The sequence below is a fragment of the Tricharina praecox genome (genome assembly GCF_024521635.1).
Source record: "Tricharina praecox strain CBS 144465 chromosome Unknown BZA05scaffold_25, whole genome shotgun sequence".
In the NCBI taxonomy this organism is placed as follows: domain Eukaryota; kingdom Fungi; phylum Ascomycota; class Pezizomycetes; order Pezizales; family Pyronemataceae; genus Tricharina; species Tricharina praecox.
This window is the reverse complement of record NW_026250427.1, coordinates 17,188-44,085: the sequence shown is the minus strand read 5'-3', so window position 1 is coordinate 44,085 and position 26,898 is coordinate 17,188. Positions and strand designations below refer to the sequence as shown.

The 26,898-nt window shown below is 55.0% G+C and overlaps 6 protein-coding genes across 6 annotated transcripts; 2 read left to right on the top strand and 4 right to left on the bottom strand.

The window, feature by feature from the left end:
• Positions 1–3,432: 3,432 nt before the first annotated feature.
• Positions 3,433–5,458, bottom strand: BZA05DRAFT_447643 (permease family-domain-containing protein; the record flags this gene model as incomplete). The annotated part of the gene is made up of 4 exons (XM_051487173.1): positions 3,433–4,352; positions 4,419–4,937; positions 4,991–5,139; positions 5,241–5,458. The coding sequence occupies 4 exons, from the start codon at positions 5,456–5,458 to the stop codon at positions 3,433–3,435; spliced, it is 1,806 nt and encodes a 601-aa protein (XP_051336537.1).
• A 2,974-nt stretch (positions 5,459–8,432) lies between these two features.
• BZA05DRAFT_407273 (DHHC palmitoyltransferase-domain-containing protein) lies at positions 8,433–10,707 on the bottom strand. Its single transcript, XM_051484616.1, has 4 exons — positions 10,304–10,707; positions 10,148–10,245; positions 8,681–10,092; positions 8,433–8,546 (listed from the first exon to the last, which is right to left on the bottom strand). The coding sequence occupies exons 1-3, from the start codon at positions 10,491–10,493 to the stop codon at positions 8,911–8,913; spliced, it is 1,470 nt and encodes a 489-aa protein (XP_051336536.1). The 5' UTR covers positions 10,494–10,707; the 3' UTR covers positions 8,433–8,546; positions 8,681–8,910.
• Positions 10,708–10,986: 279 nt separating this feature from the next.
• On the bottom strand, positions 10,987–13,493 carry BZA05DRAFT_377755 (uncharacterized protein). Its single transcript, XM_051481842.1, has 2 exons — positions 12,017–13,493; positions 10,987–11,942 (listed from the first exon to the last, which is right to left on the bottom strand). Exons 1-2 carry the CDS (start codon positions 13,024–13,026, stop codon positions 11,312–11,314), a joined length of 1,641 nt encoding a protein of 546 aa, XP_051336535.1. The 5' UTR covers positions 13,027–13,493; the 3' UTR covers positions 10,987–11,311.
• Positions 13,494–16,327: 2,834 nt separating this feature from the next.
• On the bottom strand, positions 16,328–16,990 carry BZA05DRAFT_407269 (uncharacterized protein). Its single transcript, XM_051484615.1, has 2 exons — positions 16,717–16,990; positions 16,328–16,661 (listed from the first exon to the last, which is right to left on the bottom strand). The coding sequence occupies exons 1-2, from the start codon at positions 16,964–16,966 to the stop codon at positions 16,432–16,434; spliced, it is 480 nt and encodes a 159-aa protein (XP_051336534.1). The 5' UTR covers positions 16,967–16,990; the 3' UTR covers positions 16,328–16,431.
• Positions 16,991–17,082: 92 nt separating this feature from the next.
• Positions 17,083–18,004, top strand: BZA05DRAFT_407268 (uncharacterized protein). The gene is made up of 2 exons (XM_051484614.1): positions 17,083–17,544; positions 17,609–18,004. The coding sequence occupies exons 1-2, from the start codon at positions 17,303–17,305 to the stop codon at positions 17,829–17,831; spliced, it is 465 nt and encodes a 154-aa protein (XP_051336533.1). The 5' UTR covers positions 17,083–17,302; the 3' UTR covers positions 17,832–18,004.
• A 5,216-nt stretch (positions 18,005–23,220) lies between these two features.
• On the top strand, positions 23,221–25,594 carry BZA05DRAFT_342124 (uncharacterized protein; the record flags this gene model as incomplete). The annotated part of the gene is made up of 3 exons (XM_051481021.1): positions 23,221–24,097; positions 24,236–24,751; positions 25,014–25,594. 3 exons carry the CDS (start codon positions 23,221–23,223, stop codon positions 25,592–25,594), a joined length of 1,974 nt encoding a protein of 657 aa, XP_051336532.1.
• Between the last annotated feature and the right edge of the window lie 1,304 nt (positions 25,595–26,898).

Below are 26,898 nucleotides of genomic sequence, written 5' to 3'. Positions count from 1 at the left end.
CCAAAAGCACCCCTAAATAACCCAAGAAATTCGTGAAAACTGTCGACACTCAAGCTCCTGCAGACGCACACACCACCCCTCACCCCTCACCCCTCACCCCTCACCCCTCACCCCTCACAACCCGATTGATAGATTGATCTAATGATGCTTCTTGCCCTTCTTGTTGAGCACATTCGCCAGTACCGCGCCCTGTCCGTTGATTAGCCGCTGTTATCCCACACAAGGAGGGAAGAAACACATACCGCCGCCGCGCCGCCCAACTTTCCCAGGCCGAGCTTACTCCCAATAAACGCGCCTGCAGTGCCACCGAGGATAGTACTACCCATGCCTCTTTCACCATTCGGTCCCATCGGCTGCCCATCGGGGCCGTACTGCATCGGCTGCTGCCCCTGATGCCCGCCCTGCTGATGTTCACCATACTGCCCCTGCTGAAACCCCTGCAGATGCGGATTCTGCTGCGGGTTCTGTTGATAATACTGCTGCTGCTGGTGCTGCGCGTACTGCTGCTGCTGCTGCTGATCATACTGTCCGCGCGCGTCGCCCTGCTGCGCGTACTCCTGCGGCTGGCCTTGGTAGTAGCCCTGCTGCTGCTGCTGCTGCTGATGGGGCGGGGGGTATCCCGGCTGCGAAGGCGCCCCGGACTGTGGTGTCCCGGGGTAGCCGTATGGTGATGAGGCGGCAGGTGGGGGGGATTGGTAGTAGCCTTGCTGCTGCGCGGCGGCAGCGGCGTACGGGTCGTGAGGCGGCGCGTACCCGGAGGGGCTGCCGTAGCCTTGTGGCGCGGGAGAGTAGCCTTGCGGTGGCGGCTGGGAGTATTGTGGTGGCCCCTGGTTCTGCTGCGAGGCGCCGTAGTAATCGTTGGAGGACATAGTTGTGGAGTAACTGATCGATGGTGTTGGTCGATTGGGGGTGGTGAGTTGGTTGGTGGATTGGTGGGTGGATTGGTGGTGGGCGGCCGTGTGAGGGGAAGAGGGGAGGATATATGTAATGTATGTGTGGTCAGGCCAGCTCAGGATACTCTACTCTACTCCACATACACAGCTCTTTATAGGTATGTAGTATATGTAAGCTGGTGCGTGTTCTTTACTTTACTCCGCCTTCACTTATGCACAGTACAAAGTACTTAGGCACTCCCTGCAGCCGGCCGGCTGACGCGGTGCCGAGTTGCGGTGGCGCCCCCCGCCCCCAGGAATGCATTACATACATTGCCGTTGCAGTCACAGTCGCAGGAATTGCAATGCCCCGCCCCGCCCCACCCCGCCCAGCCCGGCGTTCGGTGCTATTTTCCGCTCTATGTATGTACGTACAATACTCTAGATGGCTTCTGGAAGGCTCGGCGGCGGTAGTTACATGTTGCTTTCGCGGCTGTGGGAGGGGCTGACGAAGGGTCACTACAGCTCACTCGGTGGAGTGGGAATAGGGCATAAGTGGGGAGGGGGAACGGAGCGTCGTCAGCGTCTTCGTCGTCGTCGTCGCCGTAGTCGCCGTCGTCGCTGGGCGTTGGGCGCTGCGGATGGCTGACTCCAGAGTATTATACGCAGACACAGCCCAAATGTCGCCGGGAGGGATGGGAAGAATGTTCCAGACCGGCCGACCGACCAGTGCCCACTGCCGTGCCGCGAGGGTGAATTGCACTTCTGCTAGGGATGCAACTACATGCTTGGGTAGGTAGGTCTGTATATATTGTACATCTGGGGCTTCGATCACGAACGCCGAGCCGCGCCGAGTCAAGTCGAATTGAGCGGAACCCGGATGCCTTTGCCATTGCCACACTATGTACAAGGCATCAGTGGCGATATTGTGATTACTATATTGTACCGTACTCACTGATCGCCGCATTGACAAACTTACATACTGTCAGATTCCTACTCTACATATTTACTCGCAGAGTCGCGGCATAACCGGTAGTACGATACTTGTTACACGGATCGGCTCCTTTGCTTGCTTTGCTGTGGGATTGGAATTGGAATTTGGTCCCTTCGAGCAAAAAAAAAAGTTGGAGATGTTGAGTGAACGGCGCGGGGACGGCGCGGAACAAGCCACTACATATCACTATGTCATAGTACAAAGCTGCTATGTAACTCCAAGCCCAAGCCCAAGCTCGACGGGGCACTGGGCACTCGTCTGGGCACTGGGCATTGGGCTGGGCACTGGTTCACTCCAAGACTTCAGCCTCCAAGACTTCAGCCTCCAAGACTTCAGCCTCAAGACTTCAGCCCCAAGACTCCAAGAGATCCAGCTGTCCATAGCGGGCAAGTTTTTCCGGCGTTGATTTCGCCAGTTGAAGGAGTTCTTGCGCTGTGCGGGTGGAGTGAATGACCCGTCCGAATGCCACAGGTGAGCGCTCAGCTCAGCTCAAATCAGCTCAGCTCCAGCTCCGAGCCGCGCACGCGCACGTGCCAAGCTCGATAATAGGGCCGAATGGGCGCTGCGAGCGGTGCCAAGCGCGGCCCGCGCTTTCAATTTTTGAAGCTCCGACTCTCCGACTCTCCGGTTCTCCGGCTCTCCGGGGCGAGTGATAGAGAGTGATGTGAGAGTGATCCCTCCCGCACTCAATCTCCAATTCCATCAGAACTAGGTGGAGTACCCGGGTAGAATGAGCCAGCTATGTGAAGATAGATAGTTGAATTGCACGGCTTCAAAGCCCCAACACTTCAAGCTCCAAGCTCCAAACCTGGTGGATGGCTACTGGTACGGCGAGGGTTATATACTAGCACAGTGTAGTAAGCTCCTGGACACGGCAGGCTTCCAAGTTCCAAGTTCCAAGTTCCAAGTTCCAAGCGCAATCGCATCGAATCAAATCGAATGAACCCTGCGAGCTACGAGCTGTATTTGACCTCGGATGTACATAATGTATGTATGTAGCTCCAAGTTCCAAGTTCCAACACGAGTGAGCTTGACGTGAATGGTGAGCGTGAACTGAACGGGCCGGGAAGTGGTAATTATTCTTTGGTCTGCCCTCCACCATTCCACTCCCGTAGTAAGCCCAAGATCCCCCAGACACAGCTGGCTTCCGAGCGCAATCAGATTGAATGAACCTTGAGAGCTACATCTGGCCTCGTTTGTGGCTCCAAGTTCCAAAAGTCAAGACGAGTGAGCTTGCTGTGAATAGCCCATGCGCTTGGGAGTGATAATTGTGCTTAGGTCTGCCCATTCCACTCCATAGTAAGCCCAAGATTCCTCACACAGCATTAATTATCACTCAACATTTGCAATATGTATCAATCGCACTGGGCCCACTGAACTCGAGCGTTCCTATTTGCAAAAGTACGTGCCAACTGTGAGATTCACCTGGAGTCCCACAATCCACCAGTTCCCCTATCGGCCTCAACCCTCAACCATCATTACCATTACCGTGATATCACATTCATTAAGATTTCTAGTATACAAGGCTACAAGCAAACCGCCCATCTGCGCTGCCATTCCCATTCCTCAATCGGCCTTCGCGCCATCCGCCCCCTCCGTCTGCGGCAATATATCCTCAGCGCCTCTATCCTGAGGAATAACCGCATTGAGCAGCACTCCGACCAGGGCAACGATGCAATAGCTCGTGCCAACGATCAGCGCCAGCCCATCCTTGAGCCCCTCGACGCCGACCGATCCGCCGTCGGGGAACAAGTACCTCGGCCAGTCGGGGACGACAAGATCGCTGATGCCGAAGACCAGTGCGGCAGTGGCGATGAACCTGTCCCTGCTGGTCCACCTGCACTTTGACAGGATTGAGATACCGCTGACGACGATGCTGGTGAAGAGGAACGTCGTCATCCCGCCGATGACGCTGGGGGGCAGCGCGACGATAGCGGCCCCGAAGCGACTAGCAACGCCGGCGAGAATCATGAAGACGCAGCAGGCGTAGCCGGCGCGGCGGGAGGCGCAGCCGGTCAGCGCGATCACGCCAACGTTCTGCGCGAACAGGACGGTGGGCGTGGTGGTGGCGAGGGGCGCGAGCACGCTCCACACGCCGTCAGCGGTGAGTCCGCCCTGTACCCGCGCGTCGATGCCGAGGCCGTCGACGTCGAGCCGGGAGACTTCGGCGGTGGCGACGACGTCGCCGAGGCAGCTGACGAGCGTGGTTAGGCAGCAGGCGATCAGGGGGAGCACGAGACTGCCGTTGAGGCCGAGCGGGAACGTGTGTGTCCAGAGGAAGGTGCCTTTCGGTGCTGAGGTGATGGTCGAGCTGTCGATGTAGCCGGTTAGGCCGCCGACGAGGGCGCCGATGCAGAGGCCGATGGCTACGGAGCCGTTGCGGATCAGCGGTGATCCCCAGATTTCGACGATCAGGATCGTGACGTAGACCAGGAAGCCGAGGCCGAGGAATTTGGGGTGGCCCCAGGGCAGTGGGTTGGGGGCATCTAGGGTTGCAGCAAGTCAGTCACTCGATGGCATTCGCTCGCAGTCCAATTGGATCCCATCCATACCGATGTCCGGACACAATGCGAAAAACCCATCCTTCGGCCGCATCATGCACGGCCCCGAGCCGCCAGCCCAACTCTTCATCCCACTCGCCACCAGCCCCGCACCGATGCACATGAGTACCATCCCGCTCACAAGCTTCGGGAAGATCTTCCTCAGGTACCTCGGCTTGATCAGACTCATGGCGACCTGGAACAGCATGACGAGCGATACTGTCCCCAGCAGCTGTCCGTACGCCTTCGGACACGGCAACTTCTGTCCTTCATCGGACGTGGGACAACGACCAGCCGCGTATTCGCCAGCCATGAAGCCCTGAGCGATCGGCACCACTGCGAACGACTCTCCGACCACGCTCAGCATTCCCGTGCCGATCCAGAGGCCGGTGTTGAAGATGCGGAAGCGCACGATCTGGAAGAAGCTGAACACGCCGGAGAGGATCAACGATGCCGATACCAGATACGAGACCTCATCAGGTGTGAGATTCGCCCCGGAGGCGCCAGCGATGAGGAGCGGCGGCGACACGGCTGCCAAACATCAGCATTACCCCCATCCCTACGCCGAGTGAGACGGCACATACCACCCCCAATCATAGCCAGTGCGTGCTGAATGCCCAGCAGCAGCGTGAGCAGCAGCGGTATCCGGTCGTCCACGCCAAAAAACGGCTGCGAGCGGCCCTTATACTTGCGATTGAACGGCGGGATGTCGGGTGTCAGGAGGTACGCATAGCTTGAAATTCCTAGCTCGTTAATACCTGTACCACGGCCCCCTTCCCCTCCCGCCTGCTTATATCCACGCCGTGATATACGGAGGACGACAGACGGACGTACTCGTAATCGCCAATCAGACCCTCCTTTGTTGTCGTCAGAAACACCGTCTCGTCCCACGCTGCCGTCAACCAATCCATTGCCATCCCCTTCGCCTGCGCCCTCCGAGTCCCCGTTCCGGTTCCCGCCTCGCCCCCCTTCGGATCCGACTGCTGCGACGACACTGTTTTCGTAACCTCGATTCCACCCCCCGCGCTCTCGTCGTCGTCGTCGTTCTGCATCATTGCCTAGCGATGATGATGATGTGCGGTCACAGCAAAGGGGCGAGAGAGAGCGTGAGAGGGAGTGAGTGAGAGCGTGAGAGAACGAGAGTGCTATACTAGTAGGCAGAAGTAGATATAGAAAAGCAAAGGAAAGAAAGAAAGAAAGAGGAATAGTAACGGAGCATGCATCCAATCCACAACCTCCCGTCGGCAGCCAAATCGATCGGCAGTCTCGACCCTATGTACTCGCTCCGATGCAAGTTGCAACACAGCTCCCTACCCGTCGTCGTCTTATCGAAGCTATTATGGCGAGTACTCTATTCAGCTATGCCGGCGGCTGTGGTTACTTCCACTGCACAGCACTGCACCCCTTATTGTCTCGGAGGGAGGGAAAAAGAAAGAAAGAAACCCCCCCCTCCCTCCTCCTCCTCGCCTACTCAACTCAACTCACGCGACATATCCCCCCACGGAAGTATGCTCTAACTAGCATGGGATCCAGCAGAGTGTGGGAACCACGCGTCCGGTGTCAAGAAATAGTTAACCGAAACCCACTTCGTCTCCCTGTGGCCGGGGGCGGGGGATACCACCCAGTTTCGATTAGACAGGCGGTGCTAGACTAGGGGGACTGACTAACCGGCCGCCAGGTAACTATCCAGGCCCGTGGTCAGGACACGACCACCACCACCACCGCCGGAGCACTCACGAGCTTTACGTACTCCATACGAAGAGTACTATATCACCTATAGCATATAGTGGTTAGTAATCATCATAGTATTCCGTATACAATTTAAATTGACTTGCAGGGCAAGAGAGAGAGACATCAAATCAAGCCTTGCGGAGAAGACGGTCGTTTCGGTGTTCATCTGGAAGAGTGTTAGTAGGCCTGGACCCCGAATCGTTGAAACACAGCGTTTCTTTTTTTTTGAGGGGGGCCCCTCGCTTACCCCAGGCCAAACACCGATTGGGAATGAACACCGTATACCTAGCGCATCTAGGTACGAGCACTCTATATACACAGGTAGGCATTCACTTCGTTCTTGCATACACGCATAGAGTACGGTATACGCAACACAGCAGACGATAACTACTCTACTCTACTAGATATACTCTATTGACGCACTGGGATATCTAGATGCAGCGGACTGGATGGACTGGATGGACTGGATGCCGGATCACAGCCGTCACTCCGCCGGACGGACGTGAATTCCGCTTCCTCCATGCGAATCCTCGCCGCCACGGGTGCTTGGAGATGGAGACATCATCCTCGCGAGCAGCGTGGAACCGACACCATCTGCATCCAATAGCCGACATCGCCTCCGTATCCGGGGCGCCTGCTTCCTACATACCGGACGAGCCGGCGTATTGGTTCAGTGTGGGGGACCATCCACTCAGCTCTGCTCGGCAAACATGATTATATTCCACATCACTTGTGCGACCCAGCAATGCCTCCGCCTCTGTAATCAGGGACCGGCGACTAATCACGACAGGAAACGGAAGCAGACACCGTGCCGGTTAGTTATGTACGGTGTTTGGAACGGCTTCGTATCTTTCCTTTGGCGAACCGGACCGGGGGGCTGACTCACTGACTGACTGACTGACTGACTGACTGACTCTCCGGGTCGCCGACAAGCATGAGTCCATGACCCGTGTATCAGGTTACGGACCCCACCCCCAACCAACTGTGCCTGCTGTTTCGGCTGCAGAGAGGATTTCCACCATATGGATGGAGGGTTGGGGCAATCCTGCTTTGGCTGTTTGGTTTTTGCAGCTTTTTGGTTGGTATGTATGAGTTGAGGTGAGGTGGGATTTCAGCCAGTGCTACGCCGTCGGTTTATTTCATACGTAGGTGGGTCACTGGTGACGTCTCCAGCGACCCTATGCCTATGGGGGGAGACCATCTAGATATACAGCGGCCATTTCCCACTGCGTGAAACGGCCATGAAGCGGTGAAGCTTCACTGAGTAACGGTGATAATCCCGCCGCAGCGTGGTACCGCAGCGCAGCAGCCTGAGACTCGGCCTTGCGAGAGCATCCAGGGCTGGTGGAAGTTTAGATGTGTAGATATCTGGAGCTGCGGCAGTGATATCCGCACCGTACTACCTAGTACATACGAGGACCGAAGTGACGGCAACTACTGTTTACGGGATATATACAGTATCTATCTAGTTGGTCGCCTAATTTACCACTGCTGGATATAGGAAAGGGACCGATTCGGTGTGCATGGGCGACCCCACCTTATGGGGACCATAGAGCACTCGGTCTGAGTTCATCCCCTTTCCGTTCCCACGGTTCACGGTTCAAGGTTCAAGATCACCCACCCACCCACCCGAGGCCGGGACGGGCCGGGACGGGACGGGACAGAACTCGTGGATAAGGCAATAGTTAATGTCCTCCGTTCTATCATAGCAGATATATGTAGTAGTGTGGGCATAGAATGGAATGGATTATGGAACTTCCCCCAAGGACATGGCGAAATCGTGGGCAATGGGATGGGCATCTTGAGTCTGCAGAGCACCTTTACTCAAAGAAGGAAAACGGAAAAAGGAAAAAGGAAAAGAAAAGCAAAGAAAGTGCACGATCTGTCGGCGACTCGGACTAAACCAAGTGCACACTGCACACTGCACACGTCGTCGTTGATCGGTAATTTCACTTCTGACAGATGCTAGCTACTAGTCAGACAGGCAGAGGCCAACAAGATAGAGAGGATGATTGTGGGGGTAATAGCTTGCGATTTATGTAGGAACAGGCGCTGGATAACACGAAGCACCTACTACCTAGTAGACGGGAGTTAGAACTCGGCTCAGGAACTTGGAACTTGGAAGTCGGTGACTCCGCGCCGCTGGTGGCCAACGCATCCGGGGCAGCGCCTCAAGCAGTCATTCAAAATCATGGAACCTTGAAATCCAGATGTCGTCTCTTAGCCAGCCAGCCAGCCAGTTGCCATTGAGCCAGCCATTGTGGCTTGCAGCTTGGAAATACCGTACATATGCACCCAGCTGGCTAACGATCTACCCTTAGGAATTCCACCAGACTCCACTCCAGTGCTTTCAGGAATCAGGGGCACATATTTGTTTTTTCCTTTGTTTAATCATCAATTGCATGTGACCTACATAATCCACAATATAGAAACTATTAGCAATGAACCCTCAGGAGCAACTCCAAAATCAGCAAAGCAGCCCTTCGGCCGAGTGAGAGCTGATGTGGCTATTGGTATTGCAAGTATGATATTTTCGAACTCACCAACGAAAGGTATAAAACAACGGTGAAGAAGAAGGCGGAGAATAAGGAGAAGAAGAAGAGACCCCAGAAAACGCAAAAGGCAAGCCCTGCAACCGCAACCGCAACCAAACATGCAAAAATCAAACATCCATCCACACGCCCCACGCCCGTCGGAATCCCCGCGCCGCATCGCCACACCGCATAAAAATACATAGCACCCATCTACTCTGCGCCAACTCCACTCCACGGACTCAATTCCAAGTCCCCCACTCCGCATCGTCATTATTCGGATGCGGATGGGGATGTGGCTTCTTCCCGCGGCCCCACCGGACGGGTTTCAGTTTCAACTGCACGTCGTCATCGCTCTCCTCATCCGAGTCCGTCTCGACCGCATGCATACTCGGCGGACGCTTCATCTTCCTCAGAGGCACGCCCTCCGAATCTGTGTACGCGCCCGGGGTGCGGCCTAGGAGCTTATCCGCCTTTGACCTTGCACGCTTGTGTTGCGGCTGCGGCTGGGGCTGGGGCTGCGGCGGCGCCGAGCCCGCAAACTTGACCAGGCCGTCTGGATTGCCTCTATTCCACGCCTGCTCCTCAGCCGGATCGTAGCCCCAGCCCGCGGCGCGCTCGCGCTCGCCCTGCTCGCGCAGCCACTTCTCGCGCTCTGCGCGCAGCGCGATCGCCGCGTCTTGCCACGACTTGCTCGTCTCCCAGTTCCAGCCGTCGCCGACACCAGAGAATACCGGGAAGAACCAGAGAAGCCACTTTTCCTTACCGCCAAAGACCTGCGCGAAGTTTCGGCGCCGCCCGAGGTTGAAGGCGTGCGGCAGCTTCTTGGAGGACTCTTCGAGGAGGTAGGCGCCGTAGCGGTTCGCTTCGTGGTGCGGCGTGGAGTAGTCATCCAGCAGGCGGGCTCCGGGCGGGGGTGCGCCGTTGCGCAGCGACGGCGCAGTGTACCGCACCTTTTCGAGGGATTCGATGGTCGTCGTGTTGCTGCCGGTGAGCATCAGGTGCCAGATCGTGAAGCCGGTTATGACCAGGCCGATGATCCCCGAGATCACGAGGAGGAGAACCCAATTGATCGGCGCGAGGTCGTCGATGGGGTTGGGCTGCCCGTCTGCCGGTGGGCCGTTGGCGAATAGCTCTTGGTAGACGAGCTTCAACGAAGCGGCGAAACACACCATGCAGAACAGCGAAGTGTAGATTAGGAACAGCAGGAATGCTTTGTAGTTACGTAGCCCGAGACAGTTCGCTAGCCACGGACAGTGGTGGTCCATCTTCAGTACACAGGTGCGGCACGACGAGCAGTGATGGGTTCGGTCAGGCTTGCGGCATTGACATTTCTTGCAGAAGCGCTCCTGGCCGTCGGATTTTACCGTGACGGAAGAGGTGGAGATAGATTCGGTGGTGGGGAGGTGCGAGTAGGCGTGCTTCTGTCGAGATGTCAGTGACGGTCAATAGTTAGTCGCAATACTCGGAGAGGCCCACATTGTCCATCGGCGTCCCGGGACTGGTGAACACGGCGTGCGTGTACGACCACATCAGCAGAACATAGAACAGCACACCGAGGCCCCCCCAAAACAGGCCTATCCTAAGACCATGAGCCCTCTCCGTATGGACGGACCGACGGGGACGAGCACGCACCTTGAAAGCCGCCCAGAGTGCGGTAGCCGATGCTGTAGGCCTCGGTGTAGAGCGCCCACGAGGTCACGCCGTACACGAAGAACAGCGGGAAGTAGCCGGCGACCAGACAGCACAGCTTATCGAGGCGGCGACATGTGAAGCGGGAGCGACGCCGCCGGGGACCGGATACCGTCGGCGTACCCGAGTCCATGGGGATGATGGAATCGAACGTTGTTTTCGCCACTTTTGCTTTGTTTTGTTTTGCGGGCCTGTTTTTGCGTCGTCGTGCGTTTCTTGCGAGGGAGCGTGGGATGCGGATGCGAAAGATGCAAAGATGGTGTTCTTCTGAGAATTCGGCCCTTTAGGGGGTGGGCACGGCGGGGAGGAGACGCGTGGTGCTGGAATTCCGTGGTTCCATGCCGGTGCTAGACAGCTTGAGCTTAGTAAGAATTCCAGCATGTGTAGCACAGCCGGATCACGATCAACACATTCCTTGCAGATGAAGGGAGCAGGCCAGTTTAGGGTGATGGAGGTCAGATCATAGATCGTTGGAGCTTGGAAATATGTGCCTATTATTGTAAGATTGTCCCTCACAGGCCAAGTTCACAGCAACTCAGCTACTCCAGGAGAGATTTCTTCGGTTTCCACAAACACACGACACTTCCGCATCACTCATAGGCAGTAACCAAGTAAATAAGAAGTCAAGAAGAGCCACTTTGTATTATCCATCTCATGACAATTCAAACGTCTTCTTAAACCCTCCAACCAGCCCCATCCCCCTGCGCCGTGGAAAGCAAAATACAAGTGATACAGGTGGAAAACACATTCATGGCAACTATTTTGATGGTATCCCAAACAGTCCGCAAAAAAAGAAGAAAAAAAGAAAAAAGCGGATGCTTTCGTAGCAGCCATGAAAAGTAACAGAAAAGAAAAACAGAACACCCCGGGAAAAAACAGCTGCCAGCTTAGAGTTCTTCAGTTCCACGCTATGCTCCTATTCCATCCCCCCAAACCCACGTAGCCAAATGCTCAGAGAAACTCATCCAAACCTCCCAGCAGCTCTCTGTTCATCAGCATCCTCGAGCCGGACGTGACATTCACCGTCTTGATGCCGAGGTCATCGTACATATCACACCAACCGTTGACCGGCATGCAGCTCAGGTACTTGCACCACGAGCACGTCTTCATCGTCGGCAAGTAAAAGTTGTTGATCAGTACTACGAACACAACTAGGATGAGCGTGAACATGCCAGCCCGGACGAGCCACCAGGCCCACCACAGGGATTTGCGGCCCTTAAAGAAAGCGAGTGGCTGCTTGACGAAGCCGCGGAAGCCGATGAGTTCGTTTCCACCGCTTGACGTGTTGTAGGGGTTCGTGGAAGTCGCGGGAGTGTATGGTGGGTCCGATGCCGTGGTGCCGATCCTCTTCCGCAGTTGGTTAGGGGATCGCATGAGCGCCACCCCGAGGCAGATCCCGCATATGAACCCGCCAATATGGGAGAAATTGTCGATTGCCGGCAGGAGCCCTAGGACAAATGCTATGATGATGTCCAGCAAAAGGAAGATAAGGTCTTTTTTGGGAGATTCCCGTTCCTTCCACGTGTAGAACAGGTCAAGCATGACGAGCGCAAAGATTCCGAAGAGTGAGCCAGAAGCACCCCTACAATCGAGTACCACCCGTTAGTATGAACGTTTCGGACGACATCCGGGGGTGGGGGAGCGGAGTGAACTTACACCGATGGCTGACCAACTGCGCCGAGATTGCCTCCGAGCACGAAACCAAAGATTCCGGAGCAGAAATACACGATGATGAACCGCACCACTCCAATCTCCAGCTCCATCTCTCCACCTAGCGTAACCTGCATAAACATGTTGAAAGCGAGATGGATCAAACCGGCGTGGTAAAACATCGGGATAATGAACCGGTACCACTGATCGGGCTTGCTATCTGCCGGCCCTTTTCCGCCCATGGGCTCCGGAATATCCCTTCCATTGAACCCACACCACTGAGCAAGCGTGCAGTTGAGCAAGTCATCGGTCCTGGAGGGACACGGGAACACCTGGGTCGGGTCGGCGTTCATGAACTTGGGCGCAAGGCGCATGCACGGTACGAAGCGCGCGCCCATGTTGATCAGGACATCCGTCGACGGGCCGATCATGGGATTGAAGTACGGTTTCGTCGAGATTGGCGATCCCTGCAAGGCCTGGTTGCGCCCCAACTCGACGCAGAAAACGATCGTGTGGACTAGCGTCATGAAGTACACGAACCACGGCCGCGATCTCCACGACTTCTTCCGCTTTCTCCGGTCCGTAGGCGGTGGTGGGTACGGGGGGTACTGGGAGCCCCCGTTCTCGACGTGCGACATGGGCGGCTGCTGGAACTGTGTGCTGGGCGGCTGATTCTTGTGGCCGGTCTCGTGAAGCGGGATGTTGTCCGAGAACGGGTCGGAATTGTACTTTGTGGGACTGTCACCGGGACGGTTACCATAAGAATGCGGGTCGTATCCGGTATCGGCGGAGTATCTCGAGTAGTGGTTGGGAGCATACGAGAGGTCATCGTTGTATCCGGCGTCGACGTGTGTCGGAGGGAACGTATTCTGGTGCGTGGGAGGGAAGGAGCTCTGGTGGGGCGGCGGGAGCGGCTTGTTGGTATCGCCCACCGGCGAGTCTACGGGGGAGGTGGGAGCGTTGAGCTTGTTCTGGTCAGCTGGGGTGCCGGCGCCGTAGTAGCTGGCGGCAGCCATTGTTCTAGATGGAGGGGCGGGGCCTTCCGGGGACGGGTCGAGGCGGGGGCGGAAGGTACCCGATCGGTTCGGAGCGATGTCTCAGGCGAAGTTGTATCGGTTTAAATCACGAAGGTGTTGGTGGGGGGTACGGTGGAGTGGTGGTCGTCGTAATAGAATGGGTCGAGTGGTAGTGGTGTGCGGATGACCTTTCAGGGATGCGCAACAAGTGGAAGGTGGGTTTGTGCGTCTGCGCAGTTCGTGAGGATCCCTCGGAAGGATGAATGGGGAGGAGGTATCGAGAAAGAGGGAGGGAGAGGGAGAGGGAGAGGGAGATGGACGGGAGAGGGAGAGAGAGAGAGAGGGGGAAGGAAATGAGTGGTGCCCAGCTGGTTGTTTTGGTTGTCCGTGTCACGCTCAGTTTTGGAATGCTTTGAAGCTATGGCAGTACTCGTACGCCCGAACCAGGGCCAATCTAACTATTCCGGCCTTGGTCTACGGCGGACTGGCGACTGACGCAAGCAATAGCAGGTCGGCCGGCCATGTTACGTGCCACGGGTTCTCTGCTCCACGTAACTCGAGGGGGCTGATGGAGAGAAATGATCATCCCCATGGCATGGTGTTCTATTCTTGGTGGTGAAAGTACTCTATGTACTCGCTGAGTGACGAGTCGTTGAGACTTGAGTCGCTCATTCAATGATGTGGCCTGCGGAACGCCACAGCCTCATCAGCCACACACCAATCTGATCATCTGGGTCGGCAGCAACCCGCCTTAGCTACTCCAATTTTCCACGTACCCCAAGAGATTTTGACAGCTGTTTTGACATCTGCTCTGACATCTGTCTATTCTCTTTGGTTCGTCTGTCTCGTCAATTCTCTTTGTCGCGACGAAAATCGGTATGTGAGGTGTGGATGTGTGGCTGGTGAATAGCGTTGGCCACATTGAATGAGGGCTGTTGTTCCGAGCTCGCAGAGATGCTTGGTCGCCAAGCATCCCGCTACGTACGTAAGCACGGGGCTGTGCTAGAGTGGGTCGGCGGAGAACCGGGACACCACGGCAAGCCCGACCAGCAACCGGCCGAACTTCCGGAAAACGATATTTTAGGTGCGGCGTCTGTGGCAGTGTGGCTCCCCGGTGAAGAGGATAGGCTAGGTGCTAGTTAATCCAGGGAAAATCTTCGACCGAGCATCCCCGCGGTTGAAAATTTACCCCCCTCCGAGTCCGTGCTGGTTACTCGTGTTGGAAGGACTCGTGGTGGTGATCACTGGAACGATCGAGATGGGGAGAAGTGATGTTTGTGTCTTAGAGCTACAGGTACAAGAAAGAGAGAGAGAAAGAAAGAAATAAACCCGAACTTGGACCCGCTACCGCACCGAGTGTTCTAAGCACCCACCACCGGTCCTCCGAACGGCTAGTGGACTACTCACAGGAGCACACTCGTTCCCACAACTCGGCGTCCAAAATAAAATTACTCTTTATTGGATGTATCAAGGCCATTTTTCTTTCGTGAATGCTAATCAGCAAACAACTGTGGTAGAGTTAATTCTACCTCCTGCGAAGGTCGAATTGAAGGCCACTAGTAAAGTGGGGATTGCCTTCCAGTTTTTTCTCCTCTCTATGCAGTATTGCTTCGTTCGTCTCGATGCTATTATGATAGGTTGTGCTCAGAGGAGTCGGTCGTCACCTTCGGACGGTGATCGGTTTGCCGTTCTCACCACGGCTTCACTGCCCGTTAGGTACATACCAGACATACCAGACATACCAGACAGAAGCAAAAGCAAGTAGGTATGGAAAATAAACAGGATCCTCCAGCCTCGAGCCGTGCAAATATTACCAATACCCATGACCAATGTGCAAAATCTTCAACGAGTGACGACATGGCTTGATGATGTATCATGTGGCTTTTGAACGAGAATCGCTATCTAGGTAAATCGTCGTCAACACGAACAGGAGCCGCCGACGACGACGGACGCCCGTCGGTGAGCCTGAATACCGCACTGCGTAGGCCAAACGTTCCAGTACACGGCAGCTGCGGCTGCAGCGCGACTCCCGTCCTGCATCAACGGGCGCATTTCCGAGCTTGATGATGGGTGAACCCCCGGGGCGTAGGTACCGCAGTTATATACCTACACCGCACCGGAGTCATCATCCATCTCGTGTGCATTGCTGGCTAGATATCTCGGTGGGGGCACAGAGAAAATCACCTCGGCGAGATCGGATTCGGAAATTCGTAGGAAGGGACTCAATCTCTGTGCTGTGCTTTAATGTTCGGCGAGTAGTTAGCTCGGCATAGAAAAGGCCGGCCCGGACATATTGTCGATGTCCGTGACGGGAACAAAAGGCTGTTCTATCTGGGTTCGACCGGGGAAGACGGAAAATACCTAGCCTTCCTTTCAAGAGGCAGCTGCAGGAACGGGCGCAATTGCAGTACATTATGTACTCGAAAGATCTCAGCTCATAGGTGCTGAGATTAATACCTATAACGTACATTCACAATTGAAGGCGATCCAGTATTGGACCCTGTTGGAATGTGTGAACAAGTATTGGATTATTGTAGAGACTGAAAGCCTCGAGAGAAGACATAAAAGAGGGGTGGTATGTAGGCGGCTAGGTAGTGCTCCCCGCCGTCATGACCGCGTAAGCGACTAAGCAACGAGTGAGATATCTATTACAACAGATCCTCCCGGTTGATGTCGTCAACGTGAAACTCCCCACCCACTCCACCCGCTCAATTGTCCGCTCCGTTGTCCGCCCTGTTGCCCGCTCCGTTGTCCGCCCCGTTTCCCGCTCCCTTGTCCGCTCCGTTGCCCGCTCTCTTGCCAGCTCCGATGGCCGCTCCATCCAACATCAACCTCGCAGCCCCTCTAGTGTTCAACCACTTCCCAACCTGGCCTTCGGGAACCTTCGCGCTTACCACGTCGATCCCGTCCATCCCTGGATGTCCGAGGAGGTGGACATGAACTGAGTTTTTTCTCATCCTTATTCTCTTCGGTGTTATATTTGGTGGTGGTGTTGGAGACGGTGGTAGTGTTGGAGACGGTCAAACCGGTGGACGAGGTGAGTGTAGTGAAGGTGGTGGAAGTTTAGGTAAGGTGAGGTAAGGTGGTTTATGTCGACGAGGTGAGTGTAGTGAAGGTGGTGGAGGGCTAGGTAAGGTGGTTTATGTCAACGAGGTTTGGTGGATCAGGATAAATCATTCGGCCTCTTCGTAGCTGAGCCCTTTGTGCGTACAAGGCTGTAGGTATCTGCCAGAATCAGGTTGTATTGACCCAAACAAATTTATTTTCTTAATTCCAAGAACTATCGGCATGTCACCGACCGGCACGGAGATAAAGAGTCTAGGTATGTAGGTAAATCATAAAGAATTCAAAAAACTTTTCCCACCAAAGCAATCGAGACAGATCAGTGCCCTCGCGTACAGAAACTCAACGTTTGACAACTGCCAATCCTCCGCTCTGAAGCGCTTCGAAAGTCAGGCGTAGGTCCTCTAGATGCGTAGAGCCGAATATCGTGGCTAGGATTTGGCTTTCGCTGCCGCGGTTGGCTTCAGGCCAGTCTTCAGGAACTATGATCTTTTGCTTGCGTGCCTTCAGAACTTCAAGAATGTTTGATCTCGGCAATTTCTTCAACATTGCGTGCGCTCCTCGAGAATCGTCTAATAGGTCAGTATGTCAATTTGCGTGACTGGAGTGTACAATACTGCAACTTACTGAGAAGATCAAGAAGTCTGCTGTTGACAACCTTGCGCATTGCATCCCGGCCACCAGTCCCGGAATAGTCACTCTGAGAATCCTGAGCATCCTTCGTCTCCTTCAACAGACGGCTGGTGGAAACAAAGCTCTCGAACTGTTCAATAGTATGACCTGACTGAGCAAGGATACCGTAGTAGCTGCATGCGAGACCATTGCTGAGTAAAAGAGTTGGACCGTTGGCGTGAGATGGAACCACAAATGACAACATCGTGACTCCAATGCCGCAGAGTTCCTGGCTCTTGAACATGATATCGTCAGTATTGAGTATTATACCACACAATGTCGGACAGTACTCTATTCAGTGGGGGTTGCTGTGAGCCTTACCAAGTCACTCAGTCTACGTACACCCCTTTTCTGCAGCAGCGGTAGTGGGACCTCTGTGATCTTACCCCCCGCTTCATTGAGGAGACGCGCCTTCTCTTCATACTCCTCCTTGTGTTCCTGCCAGCCCTCCGCCGCGGCTTTCGCATAGTCTCCAGTGAACTGGGGACGTTCCTTCGGTTTCATCTTCGGAAGACGAACCGTGTCCGGCATATTATCCTTGATGGCCGACTGGTACAGATTCCAGGCAGAGACTTTCTTCACCTTGTACCGTCCAGCTTTGAAGTGTCCGGAAAGCATGATGCGGGATATCTTGAGGATCTGCGAGCTGGTAAACTTGTTGTTGTTCGTTGCCGCGTGCTCCTCCGCGGCCTCCAGAATCTTGTGGACGAAACTGTCGAAGAATTCCACATCCTCTGGTGCGAATTCAATCTCCTCACCAGTTTCAGGTTGCGCATTGTTTCCCTAATTAACTGTCAGTACATACACCGCTGTATATACTCAGCATTATTGCGCGCTAACTACTAACCTGTTCTGAACCCTTCCTGCCCTTACCGCCATTTGTGCTGCTACTGGTTTCGTGTCCAGCCTGCAATGCCGGAGGGGTATCTGACTCCGAGTCGCTGGAAGAGAGAGCGTCTTCTTCCGACTCGCTGCTAGACGCGGATTCCGCATACGAAAGCTCGTATTCTCGTAGCTCCCCGTCCGAGCCGTCATCTGCGTCTTCCGGCTCCGAAGCATCTCGCTCGTAGTCGAGACGTGACGGCTGGTGCTCTTGAGGCGTGGCTGCGTCTGGACCCTGCAAATTATTTTTGTCGGAAGCCATGTTTGCTGGTTGCGTTGGTCGTGGTGCTGTGTTGACAGTGGTGGGTGGGTTGATGGTGGGTGGGTTGACGGTGCTTGAGTTGGTGGTAGTGATGGCTTTGGTTGTTTGCCTAAGATGGGAAAACAGGAAAATCACGAATTTACAAACAGTACTCGTCAGTACCGACACCGGGGAGCTTCCGGTACCGGCGAAGGGCAGAGCCGCAAGGGAACGGTACCGTTTGCTGCACCGATATATGTACCACGACAGGGCCCAAGGTTTTGCACAAGCACTCGACGGGACGAAGCCATGTTTGCCGCCAGGGAAAGGAAAGGAAAGGACGGTACGAACGAGCCGTGCTCAAAAAAGGTCGAAAGGTTGAAATAGCGGCAGCCTGTGGGCACACACAGCGGCGAATATATGGCCGACAGTGACCACTGACCAGCGCGGCAGACGGATTACATACTGTAGGGTGGGGTGGATTACCGAATGATACCTACATACTCGACACGTGTGCATGGCGATGCCTTGAAGCTATGAGGTTCACTCAGCGAGGCGAATACTTTGGACTTTGGTAGTGGTATGTAGCCTACGTAGGAGGTCGGATTGAAGGCTGGCGGTTGACAGCTGTTGGCAGGTGCGCGGACCTAGCGGATAGGATAGACGTGTGGGGGCGGATACCTATCTACAGCCGGGCCGTAGTAAGCGCTTACTGTAGTGTCTAACCATCCAAGCGGAAAACAGCGCCTCGAGTATACATACAGGCTGGGGAAGTGGCACGGGGCTGATTGATGTTCAGAATTGTCTGCATAATGTCTCTGGTTCAGCTCACTAAATGAATAGAGGAGTCGGGTAGGGGATTTCAGGAGCCTTCGGCCATGACACCCGTGTCTGGGGTTCGAAAGAGCGCGTTAGTATCCGGAGAGGTGAAAGTACAAGATTTGGAATAGTCCGGTCGATATGGCGGGCTTGAAAGGGCCGGTTTGGAGGGCCGGCTTGGAGGAGCGGGCTTGGAGGAGCGGGCTTAGAAGTAGCACTGTGACCAACCCTACATAGGAAGCCACATGTCCGTGCTCCTTTAGAGTGCCTCCCAGCGCGCATCTCCCTGACAGCCGCGTCTTCTCGATACTAGTTAGCCTCCGATATTCCTTTTCCAGCCACTTCACACTCGAGGCCTAATGAAGACTGAGAGATCCCGGACGACGGGAGGGGGTGGGTCTTCCACGGCACTAGCTGGCTTGCAAGGTCTCATTGTTCCCGAAGAGGCCAGGCATAGTTTTGTACTGTTTTTTTTAGCCGAGATAGCGCGTAACGCGGTGTGAGCCCGTACAACAATGTGATACCTTTCCGCAGTCACTCGGGTGGTCTGTAGACTCCACAATTCTCGTCCGGGAATAGGTATCACAAGCAGCATAGAGGTTCGCGACGCTCGCGACCGAGAGCAGCGATAGTCAGTGGAATTTGGTGTGACGATTGAGTGACAAGCCCTACTACATAGTAGTTAGTGACCGTGACAGCTCGCTTGCACGGTGAATGAGGTTCTCTGCTCGCTCGCACATACGTTACGCTTGGACCTTGTTGTAACCTCTCTGATGGAAACGCAATAGAATCAGACGCAGTGACAGTCCCGAAGATACCTGCAATCCCAACCCTCACCCACCTATGCTCCTGATCGCAAGGCTCTTGCAGCCTGAATACATCACAGACTGTCACTCGCGAGACGAGTTCCACCTCATGACGAGGTTCGGGCAAAGTCGGGTGGCTGTTTGCGGAGACGGAGCATCGACCGTGACAAGCGCCAAACCTGCATAGAAGCCCCCCCACGTGGTGGTACTGCTGCTACTTAGAGGGCGAGTGCATACCTTTGTAGATGCATACCGGTTTTGTGCTGGTGGAGGGGAAAATTCAAAAATCGAGACGCATAAAGGTCCATCTCATGCGCGTGGGGGGAGGGGGGGAAATCCTTCGACGTCAGATATGATATTTCCAGAACGACAGTTGAACAAGTAGTACATCATACGCACTCTGCGGCATGCATGCAAGTGTAGATGCGGCATAGCGTTCCAGTCAGATGGCTCCCCCGAGTCTCCCGGGCGGTTTCTTTCTCGGGGCTTCGTCCGCTGCAAACATGACATGTACATGATCACTATATCGCCCCGATCCGGCGGATTGTCTGCACTGCTTCCCCCTCCACTTAGAGTGCCCAGCTGCCTATTCCCCATGATTCACCGGGAAGGTAGGTAGGTATCGCAGTACATACGGCACCCCACGGTCACAAATACCGAAGATGATGACCGCATGCCGCGGCGTTTGCCTGGCGAACCACTATACCGGCGCTGGCATGATGGCATCGCCAAACGGCCACCACTGTCACCACCACCACCAATTGCATATCTCGGGAATCCCGGATAGGTATGCGTACATACCTTAATTCCCCCGTTATTGCAGACGGGACGGAGCGTCTTCCGAAGCTTTTTGTGAGATATCGGCATCGATCTGTACGATGAGTTCTATCCGTCCACTCCATCCAACGCGACGAACACGCCCCTCTTCAACCCATCACTCGACGACCGTTTGAGCTAGGTATGGTAGATAGCTGGTTTACTGACAGACCGCAGCACAGGTCAGTCGTCACCGCCGTGGTCCGGACAGACAGAATGCAAGTATGATGGAACAAAAAAACAAAACAGCAGCCCACGCAGGTTCCAAAAGCCAATGCCCGTAAGTTTGTGCCCATCACTACTAGCACAGGCAGGCGCGGTGCGGCGCGTACGTGCGTCAAAAGTTTTCCCGATCGCGGTCGCCAAGGACTATGGTGATCTTCTTTTGCATTCGTTCGTTCGTTCTTTCGTTCGTTCTTTCGTTCTTTCGGTACGACATCGGTTCCCAATGTTTCTCGCCGAAGGGTACCACTTCCCACAGTCCCCCCCCACGTGCAGGGAACCTCCACTGGTGGTTGGATCCCGAGCCATCGATATCTGCTTGCTTGCATTGATATTACGGAGGTGGGAGAAAACCCCCCGATAACTACTATGGGGTGGAGTGGAGTGAATCTCCCTGGGTGCAGATGACTTTACTCTAGTTAGCAAAGACATCTCAGCTCAGCTCGCATCGAGTATGCACTCTATCTACCTACGGTAGTTACTCTACCATAGTAGTTAATTGCGGGAGAATACCGTATCGACGAGCGGAAGAATTCCGTGAACCTACTCTAGAATAACGACTGGGGCAGACAGGCACTCACTCGGTCCCGGCCCCCGGGGCCCCACGTGTTGGCCAACACGAGCAAGCCGACCAGTCAGAACCTCCCTCTCCACATATGTAGATTTGTACCTATCATATGTACCCAAGAATGAACCCCCCTCCCCACACACGCACGCACGCAAATCAATTAATTGCATTCAGCCGTCAAGAAAGCCCCCAATTCCCCAATCCCCCCGCTTGTAACCGGGAAATCTGATCCAGACCACCTCGCTTGACGAGACGAGACGGGACGTGGGCACTGGGCATGCACCTATGGTATCTACGGCTGAAATCTGGATCCTAGGGGTGGCGAAATGTACCATATGTACCACATTTACATACCAGTCTCGTCCTGTGGCCCGTAGTGTTGAAGGAAGTGTTCGCGAAGGATCTACGATTCACACGGGCTAACTAACTAGGTAACTAACTTAGCCCTGCGTGGCTCGATGGTTGCAACTGGACTCTGGGTGGTGCCCTGACTGACAAGCACCATGGGCAGGCATTCGGGTTCTTTGCCCTTCCCCCCCTCCCCTGATGATGTTTTTTTCTTCTTCCTGTTCAAGGTAGTGCCGGTCTAAGGATCATCTAGAGCACTTCGATATCGTATCGATATTCGGCACGGGAAACGTGGGAGCCAAAACCAAAGCCCATGGGTTCGCGTTCGTTGAGGAGTCCTGTCGGTCTCTTGGCACAGCTGGTTACCAGTGTGTACAGTACTATAGGCTTGGCTCGGGCAAGGCGTCAGGCACGGGGGAGATATCGTGCTGGTTAGTCTCGGAGTAAACATCGGGCCAGCCGAGAGGGTCGGTGTCGTTTTTCCGAGGTTCATCCGACGCCGGCATGTATATTCACGCTCCGGGACTCGAGAACAAAACTATATCCGGGGCCGTACTCAGACCTTCAGCCTTACGGACTGTCGAAGGATACCGGTACCTACGGTAAGCACATACCGAGAGGGTGGGCGAGGTACCACTCGAAAAGCTGGACGATGGCGAATCAACCTTCGAATCGATGCTGAGATGGGCCGTCAGAGTACATACAGATTTCGATTTCGAGGGAGGAGTATATATGTACTGCGCCGAAGCCTGTTCGTCGGGATAACTACAGCGAGCAACAGCGCATACGGTCCATCGGGGTCACTCGGATGTGTCATCGGAAGCCAAGGAACGACAAGTCCATCCGGACGATCGGTAAGTACCTGGGTGGGTTGCATCGTGATCCGCACTGAAGGACTTCCGGTGTAGGCCGGCGAAGGGGGCATGGTTTCGGTGAGGCTTTCCAAAGAGGGAGTTCACTGGAGTGCCAGACGCTGCTTAAGACATTCGGTCCTTGGTGACGGGAGTCCGTGCGCACTCTGAACGAAAGTCGGGAAAAGTGCCATATACGAGAGAAGGGGCCGGCATCTTGAGTCGGAGACATGAATGGAGGGGGTTCCCTGTGCCACGTGCGATGCGGCATCTCTCGGGTCATGGAAATCATCGGGTGCTCGTGTGCGACGTTCCTGACGAAGCCCATCTGGCTGCTCCACCGTGTGTGCGTTGTGCGATGACAGCTGCCTGCTCTGTCCCGCAGTTAAAAAAAATACAGGTTAAACTAACCAACTGGTCCTAACTGCTAAATGCTAGTACTTAGTTAGCCGTACTTCCACTTCTCGCTTCAGCAAATCAGAGGCGTGAGATCGTCCTTCCTTGCAAGCGCCCAACGAATCAGAGGGATCTTCAGGGCAACGTGCACGGTACTGGTAGTCCACCGAGTGTCGGAAGGAGCCGCGGTGGTGATGGCCGGGCAAGAACCTGGAATCCAGCAGCCAGTACACGAGAACGTGGGAGCGTGGGGTGTATTTGTTATTCCGTGAGGTTTCTGCGGTACGCAGGGTGTTATAATCGAGCCCGAGTCCTTGCAAAGGATGGCCCAAGAAAGAAAGAAGAAAGAAGACCGACAGTCCGAAATTCCGACAGTCCGTCAGTCCGACAAATCGACAGCAGACGGACTGAGTTGCTCTGCCTCGTTCGCGGACTTCTCTCCCTCTCCATCGCTCCGATCTTCCGTTGCATGCCCTCTCGCAATTGTTAAACTCTACTAAGCAAGCAGTCATGGCGCACTTCCTCTACAAGAAGAATCTCCAGCACGAGAAAGTCCGCGACAAGTACGTCACCGAGCGCAAGAACCTGGACCAAGCACGGGACGCAGGTATTATTCCCGCTGCCTCCTGGAAAGAAGCCAAAAAGCAGATCATTCCCACAGACACCCCTCTCGAACCCGATGCCAGTACGGCTTCCTTCGTCAACGGACCACACCCGTCCAGAACGAATAGCATCCAGTCGGCCAGCACGCAGTCGTCATCGGGTGACTCCCTGCCTCCGGTACCTGCCATCTCCGATGGCTATTCCGCTTCCCCGCCGCGGGCGCCGGCGAGACCGAAGCTTGGAACCATATTGGATCGTAACAATCCCATGAGGCTTTTCAAGCCCGATGCTCAGACGGAAGAGCAGAGGAATGCCAAGAAGCGCGAGAGGAAACTGCAGCAGTCGCAGCAATTGGACACGGACTATAAGCAGAATGACGCGCCGTACCTGGATGTCTTTGCCAATGGTTCCGACTTCCACCTTCAATTGTATGATTCCGCTTCCCGTCGGAGGTCGAGCGCGTCCTCCGCATCGGCAGTGCCGTCTAGGAAGAAGAAGTCATTCTTTCCTAACAGATCTCCCAGGCTTTCGCCGCAGCTTGCAGCAGCACCACCGCGCCAGTTCCCTAAAGGCGAACCTCTAACGAGTCCTCGTATGAGTCCTCGTATGAGTCCGCGTATGAGTCCCGGCATGACTCCTCTTCTGGAACCGCTCTCTCGGTTTCCTTCCCCCGGTGATTATAAGCTCGAACCTCCGGCTTCGCCGTGGCTTGCAGCCGACCGCGGATTGTCGCGGACCCGCTCGGCCTCGGTCTCCTCCTCGAATTTTTCCCGCCCTCGCCCTCGTAACGTGAGCGACGCAACGATCCTCACCCTTGAATCCTCCGCGACGTGGTCTACAGTGGGAACCTTACCCACTCCCACATGGGCCGATCGTGTCCTCTTCGGCGCGAAAGCTCCAGTCGTCGAACCGCGCTCGCCAGCATTTCCTCCTGGTTTCGGACCTAGTTCCTCTCGACGACACTCCTTCTCGTCTCAAGAAACCCGACCATCCTTCACCTCATCGCGGTATCCGGATGATAATGCCTCCGAATCCAATCCGCCTTCCGTCCACTCACGGGATAGGTGGCCACTGCGGGACGGCGGACTACCGTACGGGCTGACCAATGGCTACGACGAGTGCTCGTACACGCCTCCATCGATGCTCCTGCTGGATGTATTTTCCTCCCTCATCGACGAATTCGAATCGACGCCGAAGATATTTGGCTACGCGAAGGACGAAGACTACCAGCCCAGCAATGCCAGCTTTGCCGGCTCGAGCACGCACCTGCCGCACCCAGGGAACTTGGTGGTCCTCGACGACGAACTAGCGGACTCGAAAGCTGTGCTCAAGAAACGCGCGTGGTTTCTCATGGCCGTCAAGTGGCTCTACTTCGGCCGCATCCTGTTCTCCCCCGGTCACCACCTACTGCGACTCAATGGCGTTGATGGAGATGGCCGTCCAAGAACCAGTAGCGACGAGCTGCGCGTGCTCGATATCGACGGCCCCGCAATAGGTAACCCACTCTCCCCGCCAGTCCCCTCCGCGCTCACTGCTAACCCCCAACCCAGCGGATTGGGCCTGGCACGCATCGCGCGAGTACCCAGACGCCATCATCCACGTGATAACCTCGGGCGGGTCCAGCAGCCTCAACAGTCCCGTGTCGCCCCTCACGTGCGAACACGCCTCACCCTCCAACCAACGGCGCGTGCAGATCCCAGCGGGGTACACTACGCTCTCCCCTTTAGCCACGGGCTCCATCGACGTGATCTCATCGCGGTTCCTCCCCTCGCTAATCAGCAAAGACGGCTGGCTCCCCCTGATCCTCGAGTGCCACCGAGTGCTGAAGCACGACGGCTACCTTGAACTCTCGATCCTCGACCCGGTGTTGAACGACATGGGGCCGAAGCTGCGCGCATGGATCCTCGACCATATCCTGTCCGACCCCGCGCACCCGCGCAGCTTCGACATCATGCCGAGCAAGACGGTGTTAACGACGCTGCGCGAGGCGGGGTTCACCGACGTGAGCAAGGTGTGGATGTGGATGCCGGCGACGTCGGCGGGCGACGAGCTCAGCTCCGTCACCTCCAGCATCGGAAGGTACCTCTACGACGAGCTGTATTGTCCACGACCAGAAGAGGACCGCGATGAGGAGTCGAGAGGCGATAAGCCGAGAAGACATTATGAGAATGACGTCTGGATGGATGAGGACATCATGGAGGAGTGTAGGAGACATAATACTGCCTTTAGGTGGTTGAAGGTCTATGTTAGGAAGAGCCCGGCGAAGGGAGGCGGGTATTAGTGCCTGTTATCGCTGTGGACGTGGTACTGAAGCGTGGCGTGGATGGGGATGTGGTTGCTGGGGGTTTTGGGAAGGAAAAGGAATGGAGTTGGGTGTTTTGGAGTATAGAGTTGTTTTTTTTTGTTTTTTTTAGGAGTCTGGGAGTTTAGGAGCATTATCGGTCACGTTTTTATCCGACCGTCTATTTGCTTTGTCTTGTTTGTTCTTGCTTGCTTGCTTCATTCAGCTCGAATTGGGAGCTGGATTGTAACGTAATTGGAGGCCGTGTGTGTATGTGGGGATCATCGAGCGTGAGGTGCATTCGGAGCACTGGGGCAATGGGGGGGGCGGAGCGATGGGGGATCAATTGTAATCATATCCTAGCACTCGGTGTTGGATGATCTGGCATATCTGTCACAGGTGGTCACACGGCTCTTATTCCGAATTCGCCGTATGATACGCACACATTGCGGTTCCTCCTGGCCATTTCCTGGTCATTGTTTCGTGGTGGTGACAGTATCATACCCACCAGCACCCTGTAGATTCTGTATGACTCCTCTCCTACATAGGAACACCGCCATCCCTCCCCGTCTCCGTCTCCGTGACCGCCCTAAACGCCAGTCGACTGCCACTTTCTAAAATTTCTTGGTCAAACCATGCAGTGGCTGGCCTATTAGAACCCCACCGAATCCTTTATGTAGAAGAAACATCACCGCGTCACCGCAACTCTTTCAACCCTTCATAATATCCATCCTGTTCAATGTTGATTATCACGTGTGTTCTTCATTGGGGGTCACTCGTTTGCTTGTTTCACTGCCATGTTTTACTGCTGCGAAAACGCTGTGGCTAGAGGTTGTCGATAGTGGGGTTGTTCGCTGATGAACAGTGCAGAGAGGTAATCCTAGAGTTTTTAGGAACGACGGGGAGGAAAGCTCCACCAGACCTGAAGAAGGGGAAGGAGGAGGAGGAGGAGGAGGAGGAGGAAAGCATCGCATCGGGACCTATATGTCCTGGTGCGGTTTCCTATGTTTTTTGTTTGGCAGGCAGCGGCGCCACATCGTGCTGGCTGATAGCGGCCGGCCAGAGTGGGCACGAAAGAAGTGCGACGGTTCGCCATAGTCTAGATAGGCTGCATGCGAAATAAACTGAAAATCTCTCTCTTCGAAAACGCTGTGGCTGGCTGCCTGCACGGCGATATGTGTCTAGTACTCTCTTTTCGTAAAAAGCTACGTAGGTCTATATCTCTTGCATACCTAGGCCATCATCGTCTGGATGCATTTCTGATGTACTTTGCTACCGCATATTTCCAACGCAATGAGTCGTGT

What these genes read in the sequence shown, in the direction of transcription:
- BZA05DRAFT_407273 (XM_051484616.1), bottom strand. Translation starts at nt 10,493, where the DNA reads ATGGACTCGGGTACGCCGACGGTATCCGGTCCCCGGCGGCGTCGCTCC. An exon ending in CACTCTGGGCGGCTTTCAAG is followed by an intron (nt 10,246 to 10,303) that starts GTGCGTGCTCGT and finishes GTCTTAGGATAG; the next exon opens with GCCTGTTTTGGGGGGGCCTC. An exon ending in CCGGGACGCCGATGGACAAT is followed by an intron (nt 10,093 to 10,147) that starts GTGGGCCTCTCC and finishes ACATCTCGACAG; the next exon opens with AAGCACGCCTACTCGCACCT.
- BZA05DRAFT_377755 (XM_051481842.1), bottom strand. Translation starts at nt 13,026, where the DNA reads ATGGCTGCCGCCAGCTACTACGGCGCCGGCACCCCAGCTGACCAGAAC. An exon ending in GCAGTTGGTCAGCCATCGGT is followed by an intron (nt 11,943 to 12,016) that starts GTAAGTTCACTC and finishes ACTCGATTGTAG; the next exon opens with GGGTGCTTCTGGCTCACTCT.
- BZA05DRAFT_407269 (XM_051484615.1), bottom strand. Translation starts at nt 16,966, where the DNA reads ATGTTGTCATTTGTGGTTCCATCTCACGCCAACGGTCCAACTCTTTTA. An exon ending in CAGACTTCTTGATCTTCTCA is followed by an intron (nt 16,662 to 16,716) that starts GTAAGTTGCAGT and finishes CTGACCTATTAG; the next exon opens with ACGATTCTCGAGGAGCGCAC.
- BZA05DRAFT_407268 (XM_051484614.1), top strand. Translation starts at nt 17,303, where the DNA reads ATGGCCGACTGGTACAGATTCCAGGCAGAGACTTTCTTCACCTTGTAC. An exon ending in TCAGGTTGCGCATTGTTTCC is followed by an intron (nt 17,545 to 17,608) that starts CTAATTAACTGT and finishes CTAACTACTAAC; the next exon opens with CTGTTCTGAACCCTTCCTGC.